Source organism: Vicugna pacos, chromosome 9 (genome assembly GCF_048564905.1).
Source record: "Vicugna pacos chromosome 9, VicPac4, whole genome shotgun sequence".
In the NCBI taxonomy this organism is placed as follows: Eukaryota; Metazoa; Chordata; class Mammalia; order Artiodactyla; family Camelidae; genus Vicugna; species Vicugna pacos.
The window spans coordinates 15,133,063-15,156,168 of record NC_132995.1 but is presented as its reverse complement, the minus strand read 5'-3'; the positions used below and the strand labels follow the sequence as shown (position 1 = coordinate 15,156,168).

Below are 23,106 nucleotides of genomic sequence, written 5' to 3'. Positions count from 1 at the left end.
TCTTTTAATACATATCTACACAAACATATATGCACAGATGCATACACATGACAAGGCCCAGTCCCCTTGAGGAAGACAGTTTCACTAACACTATCTTTTGAGGAGACAAAGCAGTGAGCCTTGAAGGAGAAGGCGGTCAGGGAGAGGCCAGAGGTGGGAAAATAGAAATGCCCTGGTGCTTAGAGCAAGGTTGGGGGTCCAGATCCTTATACTGAGGTGCTGGGTACCTGACCCAGCTCATCCTTAAAGAAAGGGCCTGGAGGCTTTGGTTCATGGATCTTTGATTTAGGAATTAAAGGCCTGGGTGCCTGGGGCCCCTGGGAAACAGCAGACGGCCTGGACTCCTGGGTCTTAGGGAGAAAGGGCTAAGGACTTGGTCTCTAGCCCTGAGAAAGAAGGTTCCTGGGGCCCAGACTCCTGGATATGAGGGAGAAGGGGACTAGGTCTCAACCACTGTGTTCTTGACTGGGGAGATTTTGGAGGCCTGTATTCCTGGGACCTCAAGAGAGGATAGAGGAGGTAGGGAGTGGTATCCAATGCTGGCACCCCTGGAAGAAAAGGAAGATGATTTGTTAGTGTCTGGGTCTGAGGGAGGAGAAAGCTTGGGGTGAGCGTTCTGAACTCGAAATCCACAACTGCAGAGTCCATGACCCAGGCTCCTGGCTGCGCCCTTGCGTGGGGTGGGACGCCTGGACTCTCAAGGGGGCAGGCGCCTGGCTCAGGGTCCCACCCGGGGTTTCCGAGCCGCTCCACTCTGCGCAGAGCTGCCACGCTATTGTCCTGGCCAGGAAGGCGGGGCCGGCGCGGGGCGGGGCTGGCGGCGCCGGCGCAGCCCGGGGGCGGCGGGAGGAGGAGGTGGCGGCGGTGGCGCTGGGAGCTCCTGTCACCGCTGGGGCCGGGCTGGGCTGGGCGGGAGTGCAGGGGACGTGAGGGCGCGAGGGCCGGGACATGGGGCCCGCCAGCCCCGCCGCTCGTCGCCTGGGCCCGCTGCTGCTGCTGCTGCCACTATTGCTGCTGCTTCTGCGCGCGCAGCTGGCCGTCGGGAGCCTGACCGGTGGGAGCCCCAGCGCCGCCGAGGTGAGGCTCCACTGGGTTCTGGGGGATGGGGGAATGGGCGGGACTGGGCCTCTGGACCCCGACGCGGACACGTCCAGAGCAGAAAACGCAGTCTTTCCAGCCAGGTGGCCGGTTCCCAGGGCCCCTAACAGCACTAGACATTCATGAACCCAGAAGTCCAGGCCCCATCTCCCCCATCATCTGTCGTCCCAGTCCCAGCCCCCTCCTGCCCCCAGTATAGAAATTGGATTTTCTAGAGCCCCTGGTCCCAGAAGTCCAGCCCCCTCAGACCCTATCGACCTGGTGACTCAGCCCCAGCCCTTCCCCACCTGAACAGGACTCACAGGGCAGCAAGGCACCTACAGCCAAAAATCTGGGCCCTTTGCATCCTCTGGACCCATATGAGGGCTCCCTCAAGCCTCCCAGGACCCAGGCATCTAGGCCTCCTGCCACCGCCCCTCAAGTCAAGATGTAGCTCTCCATCCCTCAAGGATTTGGTGTCCAGGCCTGCAGGGCCCTGAAGCCAGGCCTTGTGGTCTTTGCACCCGAGAATGGGAGCCTGAGCTATGGATGTAGGGAGGAGGGGCCAGAACGCCTGGGTTCTGGCCTCCTCCCCCGCCATTTGGGTTTAACCCCTTCGGGCTCTAGTGCGACTGCGCTGGGGTGAGGGCGGAGCCTGTCTCCGCGGCAACAAGGCCGCGAGAATCCCGGGGGACCCAGGTCGCCGTAGCAACGGCAGAGCTGGGGCGCCCCCGCCCTGTGGGAGCTGTTTCCCAGGGAACCGAACCTCTACGGAGGCGGGTGCGCGGTGCGTGGTGGAGAGGGCTGGTGCTGGGGGTCTGAACGTTTGGGTCCTAGGGAGCAAAGACCAGGGGACCCACATGCCAGCGTCCCCCGTGCCCTCGCTGACCCCTCCGCCCCCACCCCCAGGCTCCTGGGTCGGCCCAGGTGGCTGGACTATGCGGGCGTCTAACCCTTCACCGGGACCTGCGCACCGGCCGTTGGGAACCAGACCCACAGCGCTCGCGACGCTGCCTCCGGGACCCGCAACGCGTGCTGGAGTACTGCAGACAGGTAGGCGGGACCTACCGGGAGGGGCGTGGCCAGCAGGACAGCGGGTCCAACTTGGGGCCGGGTACCCCCGAAGAAGCTAGTAGTGCAAAAGGCAAGGTCCAGGGAGATGAGGGATCCAAGGCGGCATGGAAAGCTAGGGGGCGTGGCCAACAAAGAAGCGAAGTTAGGATAAGACAGGACCTGGTTTTTTGAGAAACCAAGTCAGGAAAAGGGTAGAACCGTGCAAAGACAGACAGCTAAGGGAAGTGTCGAGTGAAGAGACAGAGTTTAGACATATTGGTGGGCTTTTTAAAGAGTAGGGTCGTAGATGGGCGTGGCCAAAGGAGAGGCGGGGCTAAAACAAAAAGACCTGGACCAGCGAGACTAGGAAAGGGGTGGACCCCAGTGCGGGAGAGGTTATGAAAAGGCAGGTCTAACACAAAGAGAAGGGCTGTCTACTGAGAGGCCTAACAGCGAGAGAGGCGAGGCTTAAAGGGTGGAATCTAGGGGAAATGAATCTAATTGGGGAAGGGGGCAGAGACGACTACAAGAGAGATGGGCTAGGAGGGACTGAGCTGTGGGCAGGTCGAGGGATCTTTGTAAAGAAACTGGGCAGGCAAACGGGCGGAGCCTAAGGATGGTGTGGCTTTTAAGAGTGCTACTAGGGGGCGTGGTCAATGGGCTTGAGGGGCTTAGATACCTAAGACTGGTTCCACAGAGCAGAAGAACCTGGGGAGGAAATATCCTTATGAATACCAGAGTCTTGAAAAGGGACATACCAGTGCAGAAGCGCCTTTGGCAGGGACAGGGCAGGGGGTTGATCGCTTCCACCTGGTGCCCCTAGATGTACCCGGAGCTGCAGATTGCACGTGTGGAACAAGCGACGCAGGCCATCCCCATGGAGCGCTGGTGCGGGGATGCCCGGGGTGGCCACTGTGCCCACACCCACCACCAGGTTGTGCCTTTCCGCTGCCTGCGTGAGTCACAGGCTAAGGGAGGGGAACGGAAGTGGTGGGAGAGTGTATCCAAGGGGTGAAATTCTGGCCCTGGTTTCCGGCTCACATTAGAGAGGATGATGCCTGGGTCCAGAGTGGGGCAGAGAAGACTCTGAGGATAAAAGATCTGGATTCTGAGGAGGGTAGGGCTCGTGGCTGTGGGAGTGTCTCACTCTGATGCCCCTATTTGCCAGCGGGTGAATTCGTGAGCGAGGCCCTGCTGGTGCCTGAAGGCTGCCGGTTCTTGCACCAGGAGCGCATGGACCAGTGCAAGAGTTCAACCCGGAGGCATCAGGAGGCACAGGAGGTCAGGACCCCGCCCATTCATTCTCATCCCCTCAGAACCCAGGGGTACAGTCCTCTAACACCCTCCTCCTCCAGAACCCAAGTCTGGACCTCAGCCCCCTCTTCCCACTGGGGTAAAATGAGAAATCCAGGCTCCCAGCCCCATCAGTCCCCAAACCCCTGGCATCCTGGCTCCTTGTCTACCCTCTCTTACCCCACAGTCCTGGCATCTGGGCCCACTCTTCCCGCAGGCCTGCAGCTCCCAGGGCCTCATCCTGCATGGCTCGGGCATGCTTTTGCCCTGTGGCGCAGATCGGTTCCGAGGTGTGGAGTATGTGTGCTGCCCCCCTCCAGTGACCCCCAACCCGTCTGGGACAACAGTTGGGTGAGTGGGAGGGCACCCTCCATGCTCAACCCAAGGCTCCTGAGGCAGAAGATGGAAGCCTGGGGGCCTGGGCCCAGGTTCTTATTGCCTTGGGTCTTCTGCTCCCTCAGTGACCCCTCCACCCGGTCCTGGCCCCTGGGGGGCAGACTAGAGGGGGATGAGGACGAGGAAGAGGAGGACTCCTTCCCACAGCCAGTAGATGATTACTTCGTGGAGCCACCACGGGCTGAAGAGGAAGAAGAGGAGGAAAGAGTCCCACCCTCAAGCTCTCATACCCCTGCAGGGGTCAGCAAAGGTGAGGCAGTCTCTGAACCCCTAGTCCCCTCCACCCTGGAAGGAGGATGCTTTAAGGGAGCCTTGGTATAGGGGCATCTTTGGGAGGGACCTGTGGGGGAGAAGCCCTGTTGGAGGAAATGAGAGGAATGGGAGGGGCTTTGCGTTAAGTAGAGGTGGAAGGGCCAGCCTGTTAAGTACGCAAAGAGTGAGGGTGGTCTGAGGGTACCTGGAAGTGGAGGAGCCATTTGTTAGGTCCTGAAGATTATTTGAGGAAACCTTGGAGGACAGTGTAATGGATTCCTAAGCTTCTCAAGAACAGGCCCAGTCCAGAACCCCGTCTCATATGATGCCAGGCAGCAACCATGGCTAAAGTGAACACATGATGGTCTCCAGTGTGCTCCGGGAAATGCATTTCTCTGGGAAGGGAAGGTGACCTGGAGGTGGGCTTCAGGCTGTCTCCCTGATTCGTGGCCTTGCAGTGACTCCCACCCCGAGGCCCACAGATGGTGTGGACGTGTACTTTGGCATGCCTGGAGAAATCAGCGAGCATGAGGGGTTCCTGCGGGCCAAGATGGATCTTGAGGAGCGCAGGATGCGCCAGATTAATGAGGTGATGGTACTGGGGGCCCCAGGATCCCCCATAACACAGAGCTCCCTAAATACCAGGGAATTCCTCGGGGACACATTGAGACTATCTCTAAAGGCTCCCCAAGCCCCCATCAACCCCCATCCCTCAACACTACCCCTAAGTTGATCAGGGTTCCCTCACCCATCTAGAATCCCACTGACAGATTCTGTGCAAACTCTGGTGCATGACACTCTTCCACTTTAAATTCCTTCTGAATCCTCGCTCTTGGGAATCCAAGAGGCAGTGGTATTTAAGTGATCTGGAACTTCTGAAGAGGGGTTGAGGGACTCACTGGGTAGAATAGGGTGGATTCGAGGATCCTGAAGCTCCCCTTTTCCCCAGGTGATGCGTGAATGGGCCATGGCGGACAACCAGTCCAAGAACCTGCCTAAAGCTGACAGACAGGCCCTGAATGAGGTAGCATAGCCTCCAGGGGGTCCTGCTCACACCTGTCCACCAGCTGGGGCACACGGGGTCTCAGCCCTGCTCAGGCTTTGTCTGACCTGGGCCAGTTTCACCTCTTTTACTTATATGGGCCTCTTCTGGCCCCACCCCTGCATTTGGCTCCACCTTCTTGGCCTACATCCAACCTGACATTGCCCTCCTCCGATTGGCCATGGTTTCCTCTGCCTTAACTTGATCCCAACCCCTGAGGGCTGGCTCTGGAGCCCTCTCCCAAGCAGGCCCCCTGCAAAAACAGCCAGGTCCTTCTCAGCCTCTTTTTGATGCTAGGCCCTGCCCCCTGACTCTAGTCCTGCCCCTCCAATCTCACTTTTGCTTTGTCCTTCCTCAGTGGGCCTCATGACACTCCCACCCACCTCTCTCAGCCTCACCGTGGTACAGCCCTGCCCTGTGCAGACCCTGCTCAGTTAGCCCCATTCCCAGACTCTTTCACCCACCCTCTACAGTCTCATTTAGGCACAACCTGTCTCCATCTGGCCCTTCCCAGACCTGGAGCCCCACATTTCCTACAGCACTTGGTCCATTTCACCATAACACAGGCCAGCTGTCCTAAGATTGTTCCCATCCAATGCCATTTACACCTTCAGCTGCGTTGCCAGTAGGCCTAGTGCTGCCCCTACTCTACCTGGCCCTGCAGCCCCACCCCCACCAGTCTGTGATCACCCGCCGTGATCTAGTCCTGCCCCAGGTTGGCTCTGCTCAGGCCTGGATCCACTGCACCTCACCCCACTTGGCCCTAGCGCCCTGCCTTTCCAGACCCCCTTTGACCCGTGCTTCCATCCATCTTCGCCTCTCCTGACCCGGTGCCCACCCCCTCGCCAGCACTTCCAGTCCATTCTGCAGACCCTGGAGGAGCAGGTGTCTGGTGAGCGACAGCGCCTGGTGGAGACCCATGCCACCCGAGTCATCGCCCTCATCAACGACCAGCGCCGGGCTGCCTTGGAAGGTTTCCTGGCAGCGCTGCAGGAGGATCCGCCTCAGGTGTGGGAGCCATCAGGGCAGAGGGCGGAGGGCAGAAGGCAGAGGGTGAAAAGGGCTGGGGCGGACCTGGACAGCCTTCACCCCTCCCACAGCCAGAGCGTGTCCTGCTGGCCCTGCGTCGCTACCTGCGTGCGGAGCAGAAGGAGCAAAGGCACACGCTGCGACACTACCAGCACGTGGCCGCCGTGGACCCCGAGAAGGCCCAGCAGATGCGCTTCCAGGTGCTCAGATTCCTCCAGCTCCCAAGTACTCCGCTAGCCCTCAGACCCCAGTCTCTTGGCCTCCATCTCTCAGACTCTTCTCTTGCCTCTCAGACCCTCTTTCTGTCCCTTGGACCTCCTTCCTACCCCTGGAACCCCCTCTCTGTGCTTGGGACCTATTCCAGTCCCTCAGATCCCTACTTCCTGACCTTGGAACACTGTCTCCCCCGCCCGCTTTGAACCCTTTCTTGTCCCTTGAATCCCGACTTCCTGTCCCTTGGTCTCCTACTTCCTTTCTCAGATCCCCCTCCTGTGTCTTGAATCCTTTTCCCGTCCCTCAGCCCTTCTTTTCCCCTAACCCCACTTATTCTCCCTGGAACCCTTGTTCTGTGCCCTCAGATCCTAATTGCTGTGTCTTGGGTGTTCTCTTCCTGTCCCAGAATACTCCATTCTATGCTCTTGAACCCCAAGCCTCGCCCTTGAACCACACCATTTCTATATGACCCTCCAACCCCACTTCCTTCTCCTGAACCCCATCAAACCTCTCTTTTGATTCCTTAGACCCTACTTTCTGCCCCTCCTACCCACTTACCACCACGCCCTGTCTTCTAAACCATGTTCCTTGCATCCTGTACTTACTCTATCTCTTAACAGCTACTTCTTTTCCTTCTCCCTTATTTTCTTTCCAAGACTCTCACTTCCTGTTTTCTGTACATCTTTTCCTTTTCTTTGTATTCTCCTGCTCCTCCTTCAGTTTCCTGCCTCCTGTGGCCCACTTCCCGGCCCTTGTCCGCTATTTCCTGTCCATTGTATGTGCTACTTTTCCTTCGGCCCTACTGACCTCCCCCTGCACCCTGCCTCTGTTTCCCCGTCTCTAGCCTGCACTGCTCAGTTCATCCTTCATATTCACTCCCCAACAGGTGCAGACCCACCTTCAAGTAATCGAAGAAAGAATGAATCAGAGCCTGGGGCTGCTTGACCAGAACCCCCAGCTGGCGCAGGAGTTGCGGCCCCAGATCCGTGAGTACTTCATCTTGACCCCCGACCTTTGACTCCCCACCCCACCCGCCATTTCCAATATCTATTCCTATGTAAAAAATTGAAGGACGTAGTTGCTTAAGTCAAGCACTTTCTTTGCTCATGATTCTGCTGTCTGGTCTGGGTTCCACTGGGTGCTTCTTCTGCTGGTCTTGTCAGCAGTCAAGCGTGGAGCTACACTGGCTAGTGGGTCAGCCAGAGGCTGGGACTCTGGCACAAGTGAGTCTCTCTCCCTCTCTGTGAAAGCTCAGGGCTTCTCTCTGTGGAGCCCCTCCATGTGGTCTCCCCAGCAGGGCACCTGGACCTCCTACATGGTGGTTGAGGCTCCCCAAAGCACGAAAGTGGAAACTGCCAGGTCTTCTTAAGGCTTGGGTCCACATTCCAATGGTTAAAACAAGTCACCAACCCAGTCCAGATTCAAGAATGTGCCAGCCTGCAGATCTAATGTGACTTCCTCCTGGATGTCCCATGCCTAACCCTAATTCTCCTGCTCTTTAAGGCCACTCTCTTGAACTTCTCCATCCTCCTCCATTCAGCTCCGCACTTCCCATGATCCCTGTATGGCTACTCCCAATCATTCTACTGTTGGGGTGCCATCCGTTCACCCAGTTCTGTTTTTTGGATCCCTGTGCTCATGACCTCACACCTCTCTGCATGTTCCCCTCAGAGGAACTCCTCCACTCTGAACACCTGGGTCCCAATGAATTGGAAGCCCCTGCCCCAGGGGGCAGCAGTGAGGACAAGGGTGGGCTGCAGCCTCTGGATTCCAAGGACGGTGAGTTAACCCAACTATAAAGAATCTCAGACTTTGGGAGACAGGCCCCCAACCTCAGTTCTAATCTCCTGAAGTCTGAGGGGTCTTAGCCACTGCAGTGAGTGGGAGAGGGTGGGAAGGGATGTCTGAGATTGTGGAGGCCTCTGCAGGGTCCTTGCTCCTCCTTCCTTGGCCCCTGGGAGGGTGTTCCCCATACTTTCTCCAGTGATGCTCTCCTCTCTTCACTGTTCCACCTGTCTTTCCTTCTGTGGCTGCCAGCAGACACCCCCATGGCCCTTCCAAAAGGTGAGTATCTCACAGAGTAGCCCCCAGCCACCAAATCCCACTGAGCCCTTGAGCCCAGGCTGGAAAAGGGCCCATGCACTGGGAACCTCCTGGGGTGGAGTCCAGTGCCCCTCTGACCCCCTCCTCAGGTGGGGGTAGCACCGTTCTGGACTCTCAGAAATAAGATAGGATTTGGGGGGTAGGGTCCACAGAACAAGATGCTGCATCCTCTGGAAAAGAGAAGATGTCCCCCCTGGAGCAGTATGAACGAAAGGTAAGCTAGACCTGTGGGTGCCTGGAGACGGGGACTGGTCTCCTAGGTCTGAAGGAGGAGGTGCTAGGGGTTTGACCTGAGGGAAGAAGGAACTGAGGACGTGGACTTCAGGGTCCCAGGGAAGAAAAGGGCTGGTGGATGTCTTCTTGGGGCTCAGGGGAGGAGGAGGCTGGGACCCAGACTCCTGGTTCCCTGACACCTCCTGCTCCCCCAGGTGAATGTGTCTGTTCCAAGGGGTTTTCCTTTCCACTCATCGGAGATTCAGAGAGATGAGCTGGTAAGAGGAGGAATATTCTGTGTACCTAGGGGGAGAGGTCAGAGGACAGTGGCTAGGCTGCAACTCCCAAAGCCACACAGGGCCCTGGTGAGCCTCAAAGATGACCCTGCCCTATCTCCTCTCCCTGCAGGCACCAGCTGGAACAGGCGTGTCCCGAGAGGCTGTGTCAGGTCTGCTGATCATGGGAGCTGGTGGGGGCTCCCTCATAGTCCTCTCTATGCTGCTCTTGCGCAGGAAGAAGCCCTACGGGGCCATCAGCCACGGAGTGGTGGAGGTGAGAGGCACAAAGACCTGGAGTGAGGAGGAGTTCCAGACCCTGGGCGTTGGGGGTGGAGTGAGAGCTGCGGTCAGGTCCCTATGCCCCACTACCCCTCTCCCGCCTCTACTGCAGGTGGACCCCATGCTGACTCTGGAGGAGCAGCAGCTGCGTGAACTGCAGCGTCATGGCTACGAGAACCCTACCTACCGCTTCCTGGAGGAACGACCCTGAACCAGCCCCCTTCACCCCTTCGGCTGAGCCCAGACCTTCTCTCTTCCTGGAGCCCCAGAACCCCAACTCCCAGCCTGGAGGAGGGGTCTTGAAAAAGGTCATTACACATCCTTTGTGAAGGGGCTGGAAATTCTCACTTCCCCTTTCCAATTCCAAATTCCATCCCTGAGAAATCCCTAGGTATTCCCAGCTGCCTCTCCGCTTAGGACCTCCTCACCTTAATTTATTTTGTACATTAATTTATTGTTTCTTAAAGTGGCTACCAACTTGGTCCTAGTGTTTGTTGTTCCCTGGAATCTATCCTCCCACGTGTCCCCCACTAACACCCCAATAAAGTTCTCTTCCCCACCAGGCCATCCTGTGTCTCTCTGGGGGAATCAATGTGTATCAAGCTCTGGACGCTGATGTGCATCTTTGGGCCTCCTTCACCTCTTTAAACTGTAGGAGAGCTCTTTAAATCTGGGTGGGGCCTATGGGAGGAGGCAGGGCCCAGAGAGCTGGGATTGCATCCAGGAGCTTTCCGTGGTGCTGATTTCTAAGCCTCTATCAGCTGAGTTCCAGAGTGGACTCTGAGGAGGCTGGGCTGTAGCAAGTTTCCCCTGCCTTCTACTCACCCCCACATACAATCACATGCAGCATCCACCCCCAGCCAGTGAGCCCAATGAGGAACAAGGAATCTTGAATCCCTCTTCCCATTCCCAAGTCTTCACTTCTTGGGGAGTCCATAGGAGTCCCCCTGGAGCATGGAAATCCAACCACGTGTCCCAGAGTGGCTTATGTGATGTCTGCAAATGCGTCCATTTTGTGACATGTTGGAACTGTCTCTCTACCTATACTGTTACCTGTCTCAAGAGGATTGTTATGAGGATTAAAAGGATTAATATTTGTGGAGACATTAGAACTGTGCCTGTCTCTTCACAAATGTCTGTTGAATAAATTCTAAAATGTCATGGCAGCGAACACTCATATGGCACTCATCATGTTCCAGGCACTGCTCCAGGGGCTTTACATGCATTGGCACACTTAATCATTACTTCTACCCCACAGATTAGGTATCATGACTATCCTCTTATAGATTAGGGAATGGAGGCTAAGAGGTTACATCAGATTCCCAAGATCACCTTCTAGGAAGGGTCAGAGGTAAGATTTCAGCCCAGGAAACCGGGCTTCAGTACCCATACTCTTGGCCATTTCGCTAAACTGGTGCCTAATAATTTGTGACTGTCCCATGTGGTGTTCTGGTTGTGCACTGCAAAATTTCAGGTGATACCATTCATCTAGATTCATCTGTAGATTTGTATTCTCACAACTTCCCAGCAGATGGCAGTAGTGTGCCTTGTTCTAATGTCAGGATTGCACAATTTCCTGACAGATGGCTAAGGGAGGGACCACCTATTTTTAATTCTCCCAAAAGATCTATGAGCTCACAGTGGCTCTTCATAATATATACACGTAAATATAGGTCACATATATTAAATATAGAGGGTAGGTATTGAGGGGAAGATGTCTACATGATGCAAGTTGGATGCAAGGCCCCAGTTTCATTACGAACCCAGTTTGCAACATTATTCTGATACTGGCTATACCATCAAGTGTACCCTAGCAGAAACTCATAACTAGCACCACAAGCAGGGGAAAAACTGCCTTTGTATTTTCATAGCTAAGGGTGGTTAACAGGCTAACAATGGGTAAGGAGCTCCAAGCAGGTGGGATAGACAATAAAAGGCCACTTTGCTCAATATGCTCAGTGCATGATTCCTTAATAATATTGCATTTTAATGGCAATTCTTACAGTAATTAGTTTAAAAACACTGTTTTTATTGAAATTCCAGCAGGAAAAATAACTTTGCTATTGCTCATTTGTTGCTTTTGTGCCCCCAAGCTACTCTTCTTTTCCCACTGAAAACAATTTAATTCTTCTTTTAATAATGCAGTTTCTGGGGGTGGGGGGAGAGTATAGCTCAGTGGTAGAGTGTGTGCTTGGCATGCACCAGGTCCTGGGTTCAGTCCCCACTACCTCCATCAAAATTAATTAACTAGTTTATTTACTATTATGTTAGTGGTGTGTGTGTGTGTGTTGATACATGTCAGGACATACATCTTGTATGTCAACAGAATCAAAAGCGCCATAAATAATAAGAAGTACTATCATTTTAGGTACCACAAAGGAAAAAAATGCAGATGTTAAATTATGCCACATAGTTGACTGTAAGATGAATTCAAATTAAGTTCTTCTTAGAATTGATGAAACACAACATATTTTTATGAATTTTTCATAGGTCAGCTGCCACTATGTGAGTACACACGGAAGAGCACACGCGTACTGGTCCAAGGCATCAGATGTGGAAGACTTGTCCTGGCACCACTGATAAGTCCACCCAGCCAATATTCTTGTCCTTATGTGCTACCCCTCCCTTCATTGATTCTGGGCCTGGTCACGTGACTGACTTTGACCAATGGGGTATCAGCAAGCAGGATGCAAGCAGGGGCTCACTCTCTTGGAAAACTTCTTGGAGCCACCCCGTGGAGAGATCCCCCTACCCTCCTGGAGAGACCACATGGAAAGGGATGCTCGGCTCACTCTCAGGGGTTCCAACATCTCAGCCGAGCTATCAGACACGTGAGTGCAGGTGTCCAACCCCATCGGGCGTCTAGCTGACTGCAGCCACATGAGTGACCAAAGCAAGACTGTAGGACTGCCTAGCTCAGCCCAGTCCAGATTGCAGAATCATGAACAAAAAAATGGTGGTTGTTTTAAGCCTTAAATTTTGGGATACAGATACTGGCACATACCCTGAAGTGTACTTAGTTTGTGGTCTGGGAGGCTCTGAGCAGTGAGGGGCTACAGTGAGTCTGAGGGCTTCCTGGAGTGAAGAGCCTGGGATGGAGGCCAGAGCAGAGGCTGCAGGGCAGGTATGAGAAAGGAGTGCTGTTTGGGCTTCTCCAGAAGCAGAGGCTGAGGCAAGGCTTTGGGGACAAGATTATCTGGAAGGGGTGGAGAACATTCCTAGGGGAGGCAGAAAGTGACACACAAAGGGGAAAGCAGCCAAGAAACGGTATGTTGTCAAGCCAGAGCCACTGTGGGGAGCCAGATCTTCATTCATCGCGGAGCTCTGAGAGCCCAAGCAGAACATGTACTTCCGAGCTATCCCCACAGAGGCGAGGGGCCTGGGCTACTCACGTACCGTCGTCTCCTACCAGTCAGTCACTGGTTGAGGGCTGCTGGAGTGGCAAGTGGCAGGAATCTCCTGGCATTTGGCTCTTGCCACACTCACACCCAGGGCAAACTGGGCACGGGTGGTCTGAGAATGCCCACAGGCAGATTCCTGTGCTGGCCCTGGCAGTCAGACCAGCAGGCGCTGAGAGGGTGATGGGGTATGGACTGGGCACCCACGGCATCTGCTGTAACACCCACCCAGACACACTCATCCAAACATGATTCCTCAGCCGCGTCCCTGCACCAATGATTAGAGATTACACAATCGTAGCTCTAGTTCAAATTGAGTTTAATAGAGGCTTTCAGACAGGGGAGGGATTCACTGGAAATACTGAGTTCTGGGACAGGGGCCTGGTTGGGTTCTGAATTAAGAAGCAGTAGGACCTAGGGGACCCTAACCCAGGAGAGGCTTTCCTGTTTTAGGGCTAAGGACCTGAAGGGAGCGGGTCCTGGGGAGGTTAAGGGGGTCATCTTAGGAGCTCTACTGGGATGGTACTGGAAGCTGTTTAGGAGTAACCCAAGTACCATGCAGGGGAATTACATGTGGGGTTCCAGGCGTAAAGAACTGAGTTAGGGGAGGGGATCCCAAAAAATCCCGGTGGGGAAAGGGTTAGGGGTCCAGGGTGTTTCACAGAAACAATCAAGGGGCCTCAATTTCACAGAAATCATCAAAGGGGCCCCTTGTGGGTGGGGGAGGGGTAACATACCACCCCAAATATTGGGGACTGTTTACCCCCCAGCAGCCATTGTGGGGTTTTAATGTAAGACCCCAATGGCAGGACATTCCACATACATTATCATGGATTTGCAACATTAGCATACGCTGGCTGTCCCACAGGACGGTGGGGACTGGAAAATCAGTCCAGGTTCTGGGTTTGAGTCCTAAGAGGACAGGCCTGGGGTTGCCACACGGCTCCTCTTCAACAGCTGCCGGAGCTGTGGACGAGACAAAGCAGGGCGAGGAGTTTGGGAGGCTGCAAGGAGAGGTGGGGCAGACGTACCCCGTGAAGTTGGGGGTTAGAGAGGAGAAGTGAGTGAGGCTAGTTGAGTTTGAAGCTCAGAGGTTCTGAGGCAAGACGTGGGCTTGGGGGTGAAGGTTCATTCACACACTGAGTAAAGGCTCAGGAGCCAGAACTGGGGATGAAGGGAAAGGTGTGGCTGGTAGGAGGTTCCCACCTGGGGACTAGCATTGAGGACGCGGAGTCAAACAGGAGAGGCGAGGGGTCAGAGTCATATTTGAGGTGAGAACAAAATCCCACTTTGAGGTCAGGACTAAGAGTTCAGGGGCAGGGGGCTAAAGGTCATACTTGAGGATCAAAGGTCATTCCTTGAGGTCAGGATTCGGGGTTGGAAGTAGAGGTCATACTTTAAGGTCAGAGTTGAAACAGAGGTCAGGAGGAGCCACCAGTACAAGGCAAGGGATCAAACACTGAGGTCAAGGGGCACATTTTGAAGTCACGGTTGGATAAGGGTCGAAGTCACCTCCTGAGATTACAGGTCACCCTCTAAAGGCAGGAATGGGTGGGGTCAGGAGTTCACCAGGTTAGGTCACCCTGAAGTCAGGGTGGGGTCACTGCTCACCACCTCGGGGCCCGGCCCGGGCCGCAGCAAGTGGACAGGCTGCTCATTCTCCAGGTTGCGCAGTGTTGGATCCGCCCCAGCTGCCAGCAGGCGCCGCACAATGGCCTCCTGGGCCGGCCCTGGGGGCAGGGCGGCCGCCATGTGGAGGGCTGTATTCCCATGGGCCTGGGGACAGCGAAGGGAGGATTGCTAAGGACTCAGACTCAGCTGGCCTGGGCCTCAACCTCACATTCTGCCTCATCCACATCCCACATGCCCCCTTTCACATCCCAGAACCTCCTCCACAACCACATTCCACACACCCCTCGGCCTATGCTGGACACAGGCCCCCATCTACGTCCTCATCCTATGTAGTCCCCGCCCATGTCCCATGCATTGTCCCCTCCACAGCCACAGCCCACAGGCCTCCTAATATCCCCCTGCCCCTGTCTGCCATTTCTCACACCATCTGCACATTCCAGCCTAGGCCCCCACCTTCATGTTGACAAAGGCCCGCAGGTCTCCCCGTGGCAGCTCCAGCAGCAGCTGAACCAGAGTAGGGTTGGCAGCCTGCACGGCCAAGTGCAGAACAGTCTTGTTGCTCTTGATCTCCTGTGGGGTGGGGAATGGTAGAGGTCAGGCTAGTTCTCACACTCAGGCCTTCTCTCATGGAACCCGAGAGACTTTAGAGACCCTGTCTCCCCTTTGCAAGCACTCGCGGGTACCAAGGATTCAGCTTTAGCTGACCTGGGCTGTAGAAGCGGCCCTATATGGTTGTATGTGTTGTGCACTGTACAAGAACACCAGGTTATGGGGGTACCATTCAGATCACACGCATCACAGAACTGTACATTTATTAAGACAATTTTCCAGCCGAAGCATCTTTAAGATAAAGACTCCTTTTCCGTTCCTCCAAAGGAGCTCTCTGGACTAGCAGCTGCACTGGCCACCCCACATTCTATTAAACACAGTAAAATGCACCCACATCCCACGTGGGCTGTACTTTACAAGGATGAGAGTTGAGCAGTGTTAATCAGTGGACAACCTAAGCTTGTATCTACTTCCATACTGAATTGTTCTCTTCATCGTTTGAAGCAAATAAAAGCACTTTCCATAATGAGACTTTATTATGTGCCTTTCCTTTTTTTTTTTCTTTGTTTTATGAGGGGGAGGTAATTAGGTTTATTTATTTATTTATGTCTGGAGGAGGTACGGGGGATTGAACCCAGGACCTCGTGCATGCTAAGCATGCGCTGTACCACTTGAGCTATACCCTCCCCCCATTAGGTGCCTTTAAAGCGTCTGTAATGACAGTAAACATTAAAAATTTTGTGTTTATATAGGGCAAAACAACTTAGTTGGTTCACTAAATAAATTATGAAGAAAAAAGAAAGAGATGGAGAGTAAGTTCTAAATGTCAGTGTAAAAGGACATATCATTGCAATGTGTGGGTTTTATTTGGATCCTAGTTGTTTGTTTTATAAAAAAAGTAAACATATGTCACTTTAGAGCCAAACGAAAATTTGAACACCGTCAGGATATTTGATATTATGTATGAGACGGTTAATTATTTTTAAGGTGGAATATTTCTTATCTTTTAAAGACATACAGACATTTATGGATAAAATCTTATGCCTGAATTTGCTTAAAAATAATACAGGAGAGCAGAGAAATGGATGGGACAAGACCGGCTATGAGTTGCTGGTTATTGATGTTGGGTACGTGAGCTCATTATATTACTTTCTGTACTTTATCTGTGTTCAAAATTCTTTAACTGGAAAAAAAAAAAAAGCCCAAAACAATGAATGGATGTTTAATTCTCAGCCAGCCTGTGAAGGAGTTACTGTCAGGAAGGAGGAAGGTATAATTATTAAAAGCTAGATTTTGGGGTCAGCCCACCTGAGTTTTAATTCCCTCTTTGACACTCATAAGCTATAAGATTTTTGAGTCCTTGTGCCTCAGTTTTTTTATCAGTGAAACAGAGAAAGTAATAATGGCACACGCATCAAAGGGTGTTTGTGGAGATTCAATGAGCTAATCCATGACACTCAGTGCTTGATGACTAGTAAGTGCTTGATAAATATAAGCTAAGGTCAGTAATGTTATTCACAGTTGACAACTGGGGCACAGAGAAGTCAAGTAATGTGCTTAAGGTCACACAGCTGGGAAGAGACAAGTCAGCATTTGTTGAGAGGCCCTGGACATCCAGGAGCCCCCATCCCACATGCCCTCCTAGGGGCCAGCTGCCCACTGCCCAGCTCACCTGGCTGGTGTGGTCAGCACCCATCTGCAGCAACATCTGGACGCAAGCCAGCCTGTCTTGGGCCTGGGTACTCAGCACCGTGGGACATAGGTCAGGAGGGTGCATAGCAACATTGAGGGCCAGGATGGCTGTGTGGAGTGGAGTGAGGCCTGCAGAGTAGAGACAGGGAGGGCTCTGCATCTGGAGCTCTCATCCCACGCAGCCCACTAGCCACACCCACCCTCTCCACCACCCAACTTACCCTCGAAGTCTCTGGCTTCTAGGTCAACGCGAACCCCTGAGTTAATCACAGCCTAGGAGAAGGAAAGGGCAGAGTGCTGGGTTAGAGTCTCCCCAGGTCTCCTAGTTCTGGAAGCTAGGATCTAGGCAACCAGTCCATCTCATTCATCCCACTTCCAGCTGGACATACCGAGAGGACCCTTGGGAGCCCATACGTAGCGGCCACATGCAAGACAGAACGTCCTTGATGATCAGTGGCATTGGGTTCAGCTCCCAGGTTCAGTAGATCCTCCACAATCAGGGGCTGGTTGGCAGCAGCAGCCACCAGGAGAGGGGTCTGCAGGTATCAGGAAACATCAGTCTGGGCCCTCAGCCCCTTAGTCCCCTCCCGTCTGAAAACCAGGAATCCAAGCCCCCAAACCCTCTGCCCTCAGATCCAGAAATCCAAGCCCCTGGCCCTCACCTTGCCCTTATGCTCACGAATGTCCAGATGTCTGTAAGCTTGGAGCAGCTCAGCTGCAGCGTATGCTGCCCAGCGCATCCCCCGAGCCGCAAACAGGTGCAGGAACCTGAGGATGAGTGGGGGGCAGCAGTGAGCACAGCACCCTAGCTGAGCAGGAAGCCTGCAAACTCCACTCCCCTATACTCACGTGTCTCCCTCCTCATCCTGGGCCAGCAGGTTCTGTGGCCCTAAAGCCAGCATGTGAGCACGGGCAGTGTCCAGGGATGGTCCGGTGACCACAGGGGGCAACTGTGGGGGTCCTGAGGGGAGTCCAGAACCTCTCCAGGATCCCGTCTGTGGCAGGGAAGGGTCTACATAGAGCCGGGTATCCAGGGGCTCCTGAAGGGTGTAGGTGGTGGAGAGAGCCAGTCAGCTGAGAATCCCCTCTTCCTAGCCCACCACAGACATATACACATACAGAGTGCCAGGTAGAGTGGTTGGGTGTCCCATTTGTACCAAGTGACCCTGGACCTTTGGGCCTCAGTTTTGCCCATCTGAGGAATGGGATCTTAATCTAGCCCCAGACATCTCAGGATGCTGCATGAGGACAACTGGGAATCTTGGGGGCCCTTCAGCATCCTGTTCCCACTCTGAATCTCACCTCCATCCCCGGGGGAAACGGACACGGCCGCCCTGGGTCCGAGGGTGGGTAGAAGTCAGGAGCCAGGAAAACGTCAGCAGCAGAAGCAGGGTAAGAGTAGTGGCTGTCTGTGTAGGCAGCATGCGTGTTGGGGTTCCAGTCTGGAAAGCCCGTGGAGGGGGCCAGGCTGCCAAGTCCAGAACCCACAGTCTCCTGGTGTGCTGGGAAGTGAGTATGGCCTGCATGTGAGAGGAGGAGCAGGGGCAGGCCTGGTTACCAGAGTTAGGGAAGTCACAGTCCAGACAGAAACCTGGAGTCTCCCAAGTTACTGAAAGCAAGTACTTCTGGGGCACCACAGGGCTTGGACCCAGAATCCTGGGACACCAAGGGGTTGGAAGTTTGGATTTTGAGGACCTAGACACCTGGGACACTAAGGGGTTGAGGGCCTAGACTCCTAGAGCACCGAAAGGCTGGGAGCCTGGGCCCCTGAGACTTCGGGAGATCAAACTTCTTCCAGGTCTCAGCAAGAATCAGGGCCTAACTCCTAAATTCCCTAAATTTCTGAGAGTTGGGATGTTTGAGTCCCTGAGGGAAGCTGGGGCTGGGAGCTGAGGGAACCAGGTAAGTTTCCAGACTTACTAGCTTCACCTTCATTCACAGATGGAGCCAGAGGCTGGGCCAGGGGAAGCGGGAACTGTCCCTGTAGAGGCAGAAGCAAAAAGAAACAAGGGTGAATTTATCTGGCAGAGTCCTCAGCACCCATTCCCCAACCTACAGGGCATCTGAGTCAGCCCTGAGGGCCCAGCAAGGCAGCAAGCCCCTGCCCAACAGACATGGCCTCATGGGAGTTGTAGTTTACAGGGCTTCACGGGCCTCACCGGTAGCCCAGCAGCGTCAGGCTGCTGCTGGCGGCGCCTCTGTTCTTCCAGGAGTTTCTTCACCGTCTGTGATGGGCAGTGGCTGCGCTCATTCCGGCTCACTGCGGGGTGAGGTGGGAGGGAAGTTATCAGGGGTCCTTAAGTCACCCAAGTACGCGGGGGCGTGGATTTGATCGCCCTCCCGCGCGGAAAAACTGGCACACTGATGCCGCCTGAGAACTCCAAAGCCAATCTAAGATTTCGAGTGCTGCGCCGCCTCCGCCGTTTCCTTCCTTTTGCTCCGCACTTTCCCCTCTGACCCAACTTTCCACCAGCGTCGTGGAAAATGAGGAAGGGGGTGGAGGGTGCCCTCTGCTGCAACCCCCCCCCCCGCCACTTCCGTGAAAAATCCCACTCCACCTCACCCCCAGATCTCCCAATACTGAGGGATTCCGGGCGTCGCCGGACATCCCTTCCCAGAGACGCACATATCCCAATTATCTCTCTGCTCTGGAAGCTGCCCTGATACCCTTTCCTCAAGAAACCAGCCATCCGAGTCCCCAGCCCCTCTCTCCGAGAAACCACGAAGCCGATAGCCCCCTAGCTCATCAGGGATCCAAAGGTTCAGACCTCGCCCTCTCTTCAGGGCCAGGAGCCCAGCCTCAACCCGAAGGAGTCTGGGAGACCCGCACCCTCTTCCCCAGGACCCAGAAGTCCGGGCTCTCAGCCTACTTCCCCCTAGGACCTGGGAGCCCCAGTTTCCAGACTCCTGGTTCGCACGACCCAGGAAGGCCGGGCCCTCAACCCTCAGCCCTCACCCTTCCGAGCTCAGTTCCGGCTGAGAAAGAGTTAAGCGGAGTAGGGCGGGCTCGGAAACAGCCCAGACGCGACGCGCTGACGTCACAGAGCTCACGCAAGGGAATCTTCCACCTCCCTCTTCCTCTCTGCCCCGCGCCCCAGGTGTCCGGCTCTGAGACGCGATGCGTGGCCAAGCGTGGCGCACGTGGGGAATTCCTCCTCAGCCCCGGGACCCAGGCCGAGTGGTGACTCGGGAAATCCCGAGGCGGAGGCAGGGTCACGACCAGCGTGGATCCCTGCGGCCAAGCGCCGGACGTTCCCCACTGAAACCTTGGCTGATTTTAAACAACCACGCCCCCCAAGGACACGATCCAGCCTCTTTCTGGAGCTTGGAGTCCAGGCCGCCAGCCCCCTCCTCCCAGGACCCAGGCGTCCGGGCTCCCAGCGCTTTCACCCGCGGGTCCTAGGATACCGGATCCCCAGTCCTTTAACGCCCCCGCCCCCCTGGGACTCTGGAGTCCAGAATCCCAGCCGCTCCTCTATCACGACCAAGGAGTCTGGGCCTTCTGCCCCTCCAAACACCGGGTACCCTCACTCTCAGGACCCAGGACTTGGTGCTCTAGCTCCATCCCTTAGAGCCTCAAGTGACCGCCTCCCAGCCCCACTCTTAGGGGCCAGCGCGCCTCACCTCCCTGCCCATTACCTCGGGGATTCCGTGGCGTGGATTGTGGGCCCCCAGGGCCCCGGCCTCGGCGCTGCGCCAGTCTCGCTGTTTCCCCGCGGAGCCGCCGCCGGGTCCCCGATCTTGTGTCGGGTCCCCCGCGAGTTTTTAAACTGAGGTTCTGGCACCGCCCAGTCCTAGGCAGGGCCCCGCCCACAGGCCCGGGAGTCCCCACTTTGCGCTCTAGCAAACCCAGTCTCTGAATGGGCGGGGCTGACTCTGAGGGCCAGACTCCTGAGTCAACCCGGAAAGAGGGGTTTGGGAGCCCCATCTTTGGTCTGAGGGAGAAGGGGCCTGGGGTGGAGGACTCCTGAAGGAAGAGGGAACTGGGGACCTGGGTTTTGGCGTCTCTGTCCAAGAGGGTGTTGGAGGCCTTGACTCCTGGATCCTGGGCTGGCATAGGCGGGTGGTGGTGGCATTATTACTGGGTCCTGAGGAAGAAGGCGACTGGGGTTCTGGACTCCGTGGTCTCCAGAGAGGAAAGATCTGTATACATAAAAGTGATATAGGTGGACTCAATTTCTCCCTCTTTCCCACATCCCCTTCTTTTTCAGAGGTCAGTTCTCCTTTATGCATTCATCATTAAAAATAATTAATTACCACAAGGGAGGCACTTTGCTGGGTGCTATGGTATAGCTGTGAACTCAGCAGGCAGGAATTCCCAGCCCTCTAGCAGACTGACATTCCAGGGGGAGGCTCATTCTCAGTTCTCAACTTGGTGACGATGTAAATCATATTTCTCCCCTGCTTTCAAGACTCCATGCTCTCCTGATTCTCCTCCCTCGCTTGCTGCCCCTTCTGTTTTCCTGGCTGTTTCCTCCTCTTCATCCATTCTTGGTGTTGGGGGGAGGTGGTGTGTTGGGTGTTGCGCCTCTGTCTGGACTCACTTCCTCAATGATCTCACCCCGTCTCATGGCTTTAAATACCATCCATAGGCCATCAACCCCCAAATTTACATCTCCAGACCAGATTTATCCCCTGAACTTATAGAGGCAGCTGTGGTCATTCAGTTTCTCCACAGGGAGATCCATCAGGCATTTCCAACTTAGTGTGCCCAAACCTTGGCACTTCCCCCCAAACCTCCTTCCCCTCCTCTATCCGGTCAAAGGATGCTCATCTTTCCAGTTGCTTAGGCCAGGAGTTTGGTCATCCTGGAACACTGTCTCTTGTACATACTCATATCCACTCCATCAGCAAGTTTTGTTGGCTCTAACTCCAAAACCTTACCAGAATCTCCCCAGTGCCCACACCCTGGGCTACCTGTCACCTCCCATCTGAACTATCAGAACAGCCTCCCTGGTTCTCTGACTCTCCCCCCAGTTTGTCCCCAAAGGCAGTCACAGGGATCCACCAGCTCTTCCCCTCCCACACATGCACACAGGAAGCAGGTGGCCTTGTCACCAGCAAGAGTGACATCCGCTATTGCTGCCTCTCTATTCCCCCACTGTTCCTCAGGACCTCTCTGGAAACAAAGCCCTTTGCCAGACCCCTTCCAGCCTCCAGCCTACCATGGTCCCTTCAGGTGACATCCTGTTCCTGCTTTTGCTCCCAGGTGAAGCCAGTAGCTGTGGGGGGTGTTAGGCAGAGTTTTGTGAAAGGGGAGGTTTTGGGTGGCATCTGAAGGGAGGGGTGCTGAGTGTGGGTCCTTCTCCGGGTGTCCCTTCTCTTCTAGAGATAGGCTTCTGGGCCTGGTCCTTTGGGGGAGGGAAGCTGAGTTTGGAGTGGCTGCCTGTTCATCCCCTTCTCACTGCTGGGTCTCTGCCTTTACTTCTGATTTTCTGCCTCTCTCTGTCTCTGGGAGCTCCCCTCCCATTGGGCCCCTTTTTCTCATTTGATCTCTCCGGAGTGGAGGTTACTTCTCAGGACATCACCTTCCCCTGCACCCTGTTTTGGGAACCACCTCTCCCTGCTGATCGACCTTCCCTCTCCTTTTACAGTGGCTGCCGCTCAGATGACCCCAGGTGAGAAATCAGCACCCCTTCCCCTTTGCTGCATCGCTTCAGGTACTGCTTCCATCAGTCAAGTGTGGCCTGAGGGTCCTGGAACATCCCCAGAGGTTCTCCAGGTCACCATCTCACCTCTCATCCCCTCTCTGGGTCCCCATCTCATCACCAAATTGAAGGCCCAAGGACTTGGCTACCCCCCGGCCTGTCTTCAGGTGTACCCACTATACCCAAAGCAGAGCCTCGAGAGCCTTGGGACACCCGCAACCTCTCTCTGGATCTCCATCTCCCCTCTCATTCCCCGGGAATCTGGGATACCCACACCCACAGGGACTTCCTCTGCCCCCTATACCCAAAGCCCAGCCCTGAATGTCTGGAAGCCCCCTCAGCCACCTTCTTGTCTTGGCCCCCACCCTTTAGGTTCCTGTTCCGGATGTGGGCCCCTCTCCCTGCCACTCCTGGTGGGGCTCGTGGCCGCAGATGCTGTTGTGTCACTGCTGATCGTGGTGGTGGTGTTTCTGTGTGCCCGCCCACGCCGCAGGCCCACCCAAGGTGGGGGCAGGGACAGAGCCAGGCCTGGTCCCGAGGGACGGGGTCCCCCGGTGGGGGCCCCCGGGCAAGCCCTGGAGGTTCTGGGGAAACCCTGGGGGCGGTGCTTGGGGGAACTCCTGAGGAAACCCCTGAAGCAGGGGGTCCCCAGGGAGGTGGCGATGTGGGTGGGAGGTGGGTGGTCAGGCCTCGTGCTTTCTCTCCCCCACCCCCAGAAGATGGCAAAATCTACATCAACATGCCTGGCAGGGGCTGAGCCCTGGAACTCTGTAACTGAGACCTTTGACTTCTGACCCTCTCATCCTGGATTGTGTGTGGCGGCACAGGAAACCTACTCCTCTTTGAGGCTGGAATAAAACAATTGAAATACCTCAAGTTCGAATTCTTCCTAAGAACCCAGGGTCCCCCAAGCCTCCTTCTTTCTCATTTAGCTATTTCTGAGTCTTTGATCTCCCCCA

General features: G+C 55.1%; 3 protein-coding genes across 18 annotated transcripts; 2 read left to right on the top strand and 1 right to left on the bottom strand.

The window, feature by feature from the left end:
- Positions 1–847: 847 nt before the first annotated feature.
- On the top strand, positions 848–12,108 carry APLP1 (amyloid beta precursor like protein 1). Of its 9 annotated transcripts, XR_012075537.1 has the most exons (18): positions 848–1,077; positions 1,987–2,130; positions 2,954–3,086; positions 3,299–3,411; positions 3,611–3,774; positions 3,885–4,069; positions 4,530–4,660; positions 5,021–5,095; positions 5,963–6,121; positions 6,214–6,342; positions 7,242–7,341; positions 8,027–8,134; positions 8,393–8,419; positions 8,602–8,672; positions 8,887–8,949; positions 9,080–9,223; positions 9,341–9,536; positions 11,719–12,108. XR_012075537.1 is itself a non-coding variant. In XM_015250216.3 (17 exons), exons 1-17 carry the CDS (start codon positions 949–951, stop codon positions 9,437–9,439), a joined length of 1,941 nt encoding a protein of 646 aa, XP_015105702.2. In that variant the 5' UTR covers positions 848–948; the 3' UTR covers positions 9,440–9,792. The 9 variants fall into 9 exon arrangements, 8 of the variants coding, with proteins under 8 accessions (XP_015105702.2, XP_031527831.1, XP_031527829.1 ...); XM_015250216.3 differs by lacking the exon at positions 11,719–12,108 and having other exon boundaries at positions 3,641–3,774; positions 8,396–8,419; positions 9,341–9,792; XM_031671971.2 differs by lacking the exon at positions 11,719–12,108 and having other exon boundaries at positions 3,641–3,774; positions 9,341–9,792.
- An 816-nt stretch (positions 12,109–12,924) lies between these two features.
- On the bottom strand, positions 12,925–20,236 carry NFKBID (NFKB inhibitor delta). Of its 4 annotated transcripts, XM_006217043.4 has the most exons (12): positions 20,139–20,236; positions 18,659–18,759; positions 18,420–18,480; positions 17,802–18,019; positions 17,349–17,539; positions 17,162–17,267; positions 16,889–17,035; positions 16,721–16,772; positions 16,480–16,628; positions 14,712–14,828; positions 14,238–14,402; positions 12,925–13,592 (listed from the first exon to the last, which is right to left on the bottom strand). In XM_006217043.4, exons 4-12 carry the CDS (start codon positions 17,805–17,807, stop codon positions 13,539–13,541), a joined length of 987 nt encoding a protein of 328 aa, XP_006217105.1. In that variant the 5' UTR covers positions 17,808–18,019; positions 18,420–18,480; positions 18,659–18,759; positions 20,139–20,236; the 3' UTR covers positions 12,925–13,538. The 4 variants fall into 4 exon arrangements, with proteins under 4 accessions (XP_006217105.1, XP_072823272.1, XP_072823274.1 ...); XM_072967171.1 differs by lacking the exons at positions 17,802–18,019; positions 20,139–20,236 and adding an exon at positions 19,456–19,494; XM_072967173.1 differs by lacking the exons at positions 17,802–18,019; positions 20,139–20,236 and adding an exon at positions 19,456–19,494 and having other exon boundaries at positions 14,241–14,402.
- HCST (hematopoietic cell signal transducer) lies at positions 19,594–23,019 on the top strand. Of its 5 annotated transcripts, none has more exons than XM_072967178.1 (5): positions 19,594–19,680; positions 21,612–21,678; positions 22,094–22,117; positions 22,520–22,651; positions 22,864–23,019. In XM_072967178.1, exons 1-5 carry the CDS (start codon positions 19,618–19,620, stop codon positions 22,902–22,904), a joined length of 327 nt encoding a protein of 108 aa, XP_072823279.1. In that variant the 5' UTR covers positions 19,594–19,617; the 3' UTR covers positions 22,905–23,019. The 5 variants fall into 5 exon arrangements, with proteins under 5 accessions (XP_072823279.1, XP_072823277.1, XP_072823278.1 ...); XM_072967176.1 differs by having other exon boundaries at positions 22,094–22,159; XM_072967177.1 differs by having other exon boundaries at positions 21,612–21,708.
- Positions 23,020–23,106: the final 87 nt, after the last annotated feature.

What these genes read in the sequence shown, in the direction of transcription:
- NFKBID (XM_072967171.1), bottom strand. An exon ending in GGGCCTTTGTCAACATGAAG is followed by an intron (nt 14,403 to 14,711) that starts GTGGGGGCCTAG and finishes CGCTGTCCCCAG; the next exon opens with GCCCATGGGAATACAGCCCT. An exon ending in CCGGGCCGGGCCCCGAGGTG is followed by an intron (nt 13,593 to 14,237) that starts GTGAGCAGTGAC and finishes TCTCGTCCACAG; the next exon opens with CTCCGGCAGCTGTTGAAGAG.
- HCST (XM_072967174.1), top strand. Translation starts at nt 19,618, where the DNA reads ATGCGTGGCCAAGCGTGGCGCACGTGGGGAATTCCTCCTCAGCCCCGG. An exon ending in GTTCCTGCTTTTGCTCCCAG is followed by an intron (nt 21,709 to 22,093) that starts GTGAAGCCAGTA and finishes CTCCTTTTACAG; the next exon opens with TGGCTGCCGCTCAGATGACC. An exon ending in ACGCCGCAGGCCCACCCAAG is followed by an intron (nt 22,652 to 22,863) that starts GTGGGGGCAGGG and finishes CCCCACCCCCAG; the next exon opens with AAGATGGCAAAATCTACATC.
- APLP1 (XM_031671968.2), top strand. Translation starts at nt 949, where the DNA reads ATGGGGCCCGCCAGCCCCGCCGCTCGTCGCCTGGGCCCGCTGCTGCTG. An exon ending in GGAGCCCCAGCGCCGCCGAG is followed by an intron (nt 1,078 to 1,986) that starts GTGAGGCTCCAC and finishes CCCCACCCCCAG; the next exon opens with GCTCCTGGGTCGGCCCAGGT. An exon ending in TGGAGCAGTATGAACGAAAG is followed by an intron (nt 8,673 to 8,886) that starts GTAAGCTAGACC and finishes CTGCTCCCCCAG; the next exon opens with GTGAATGTGTCTGTTCCAAG.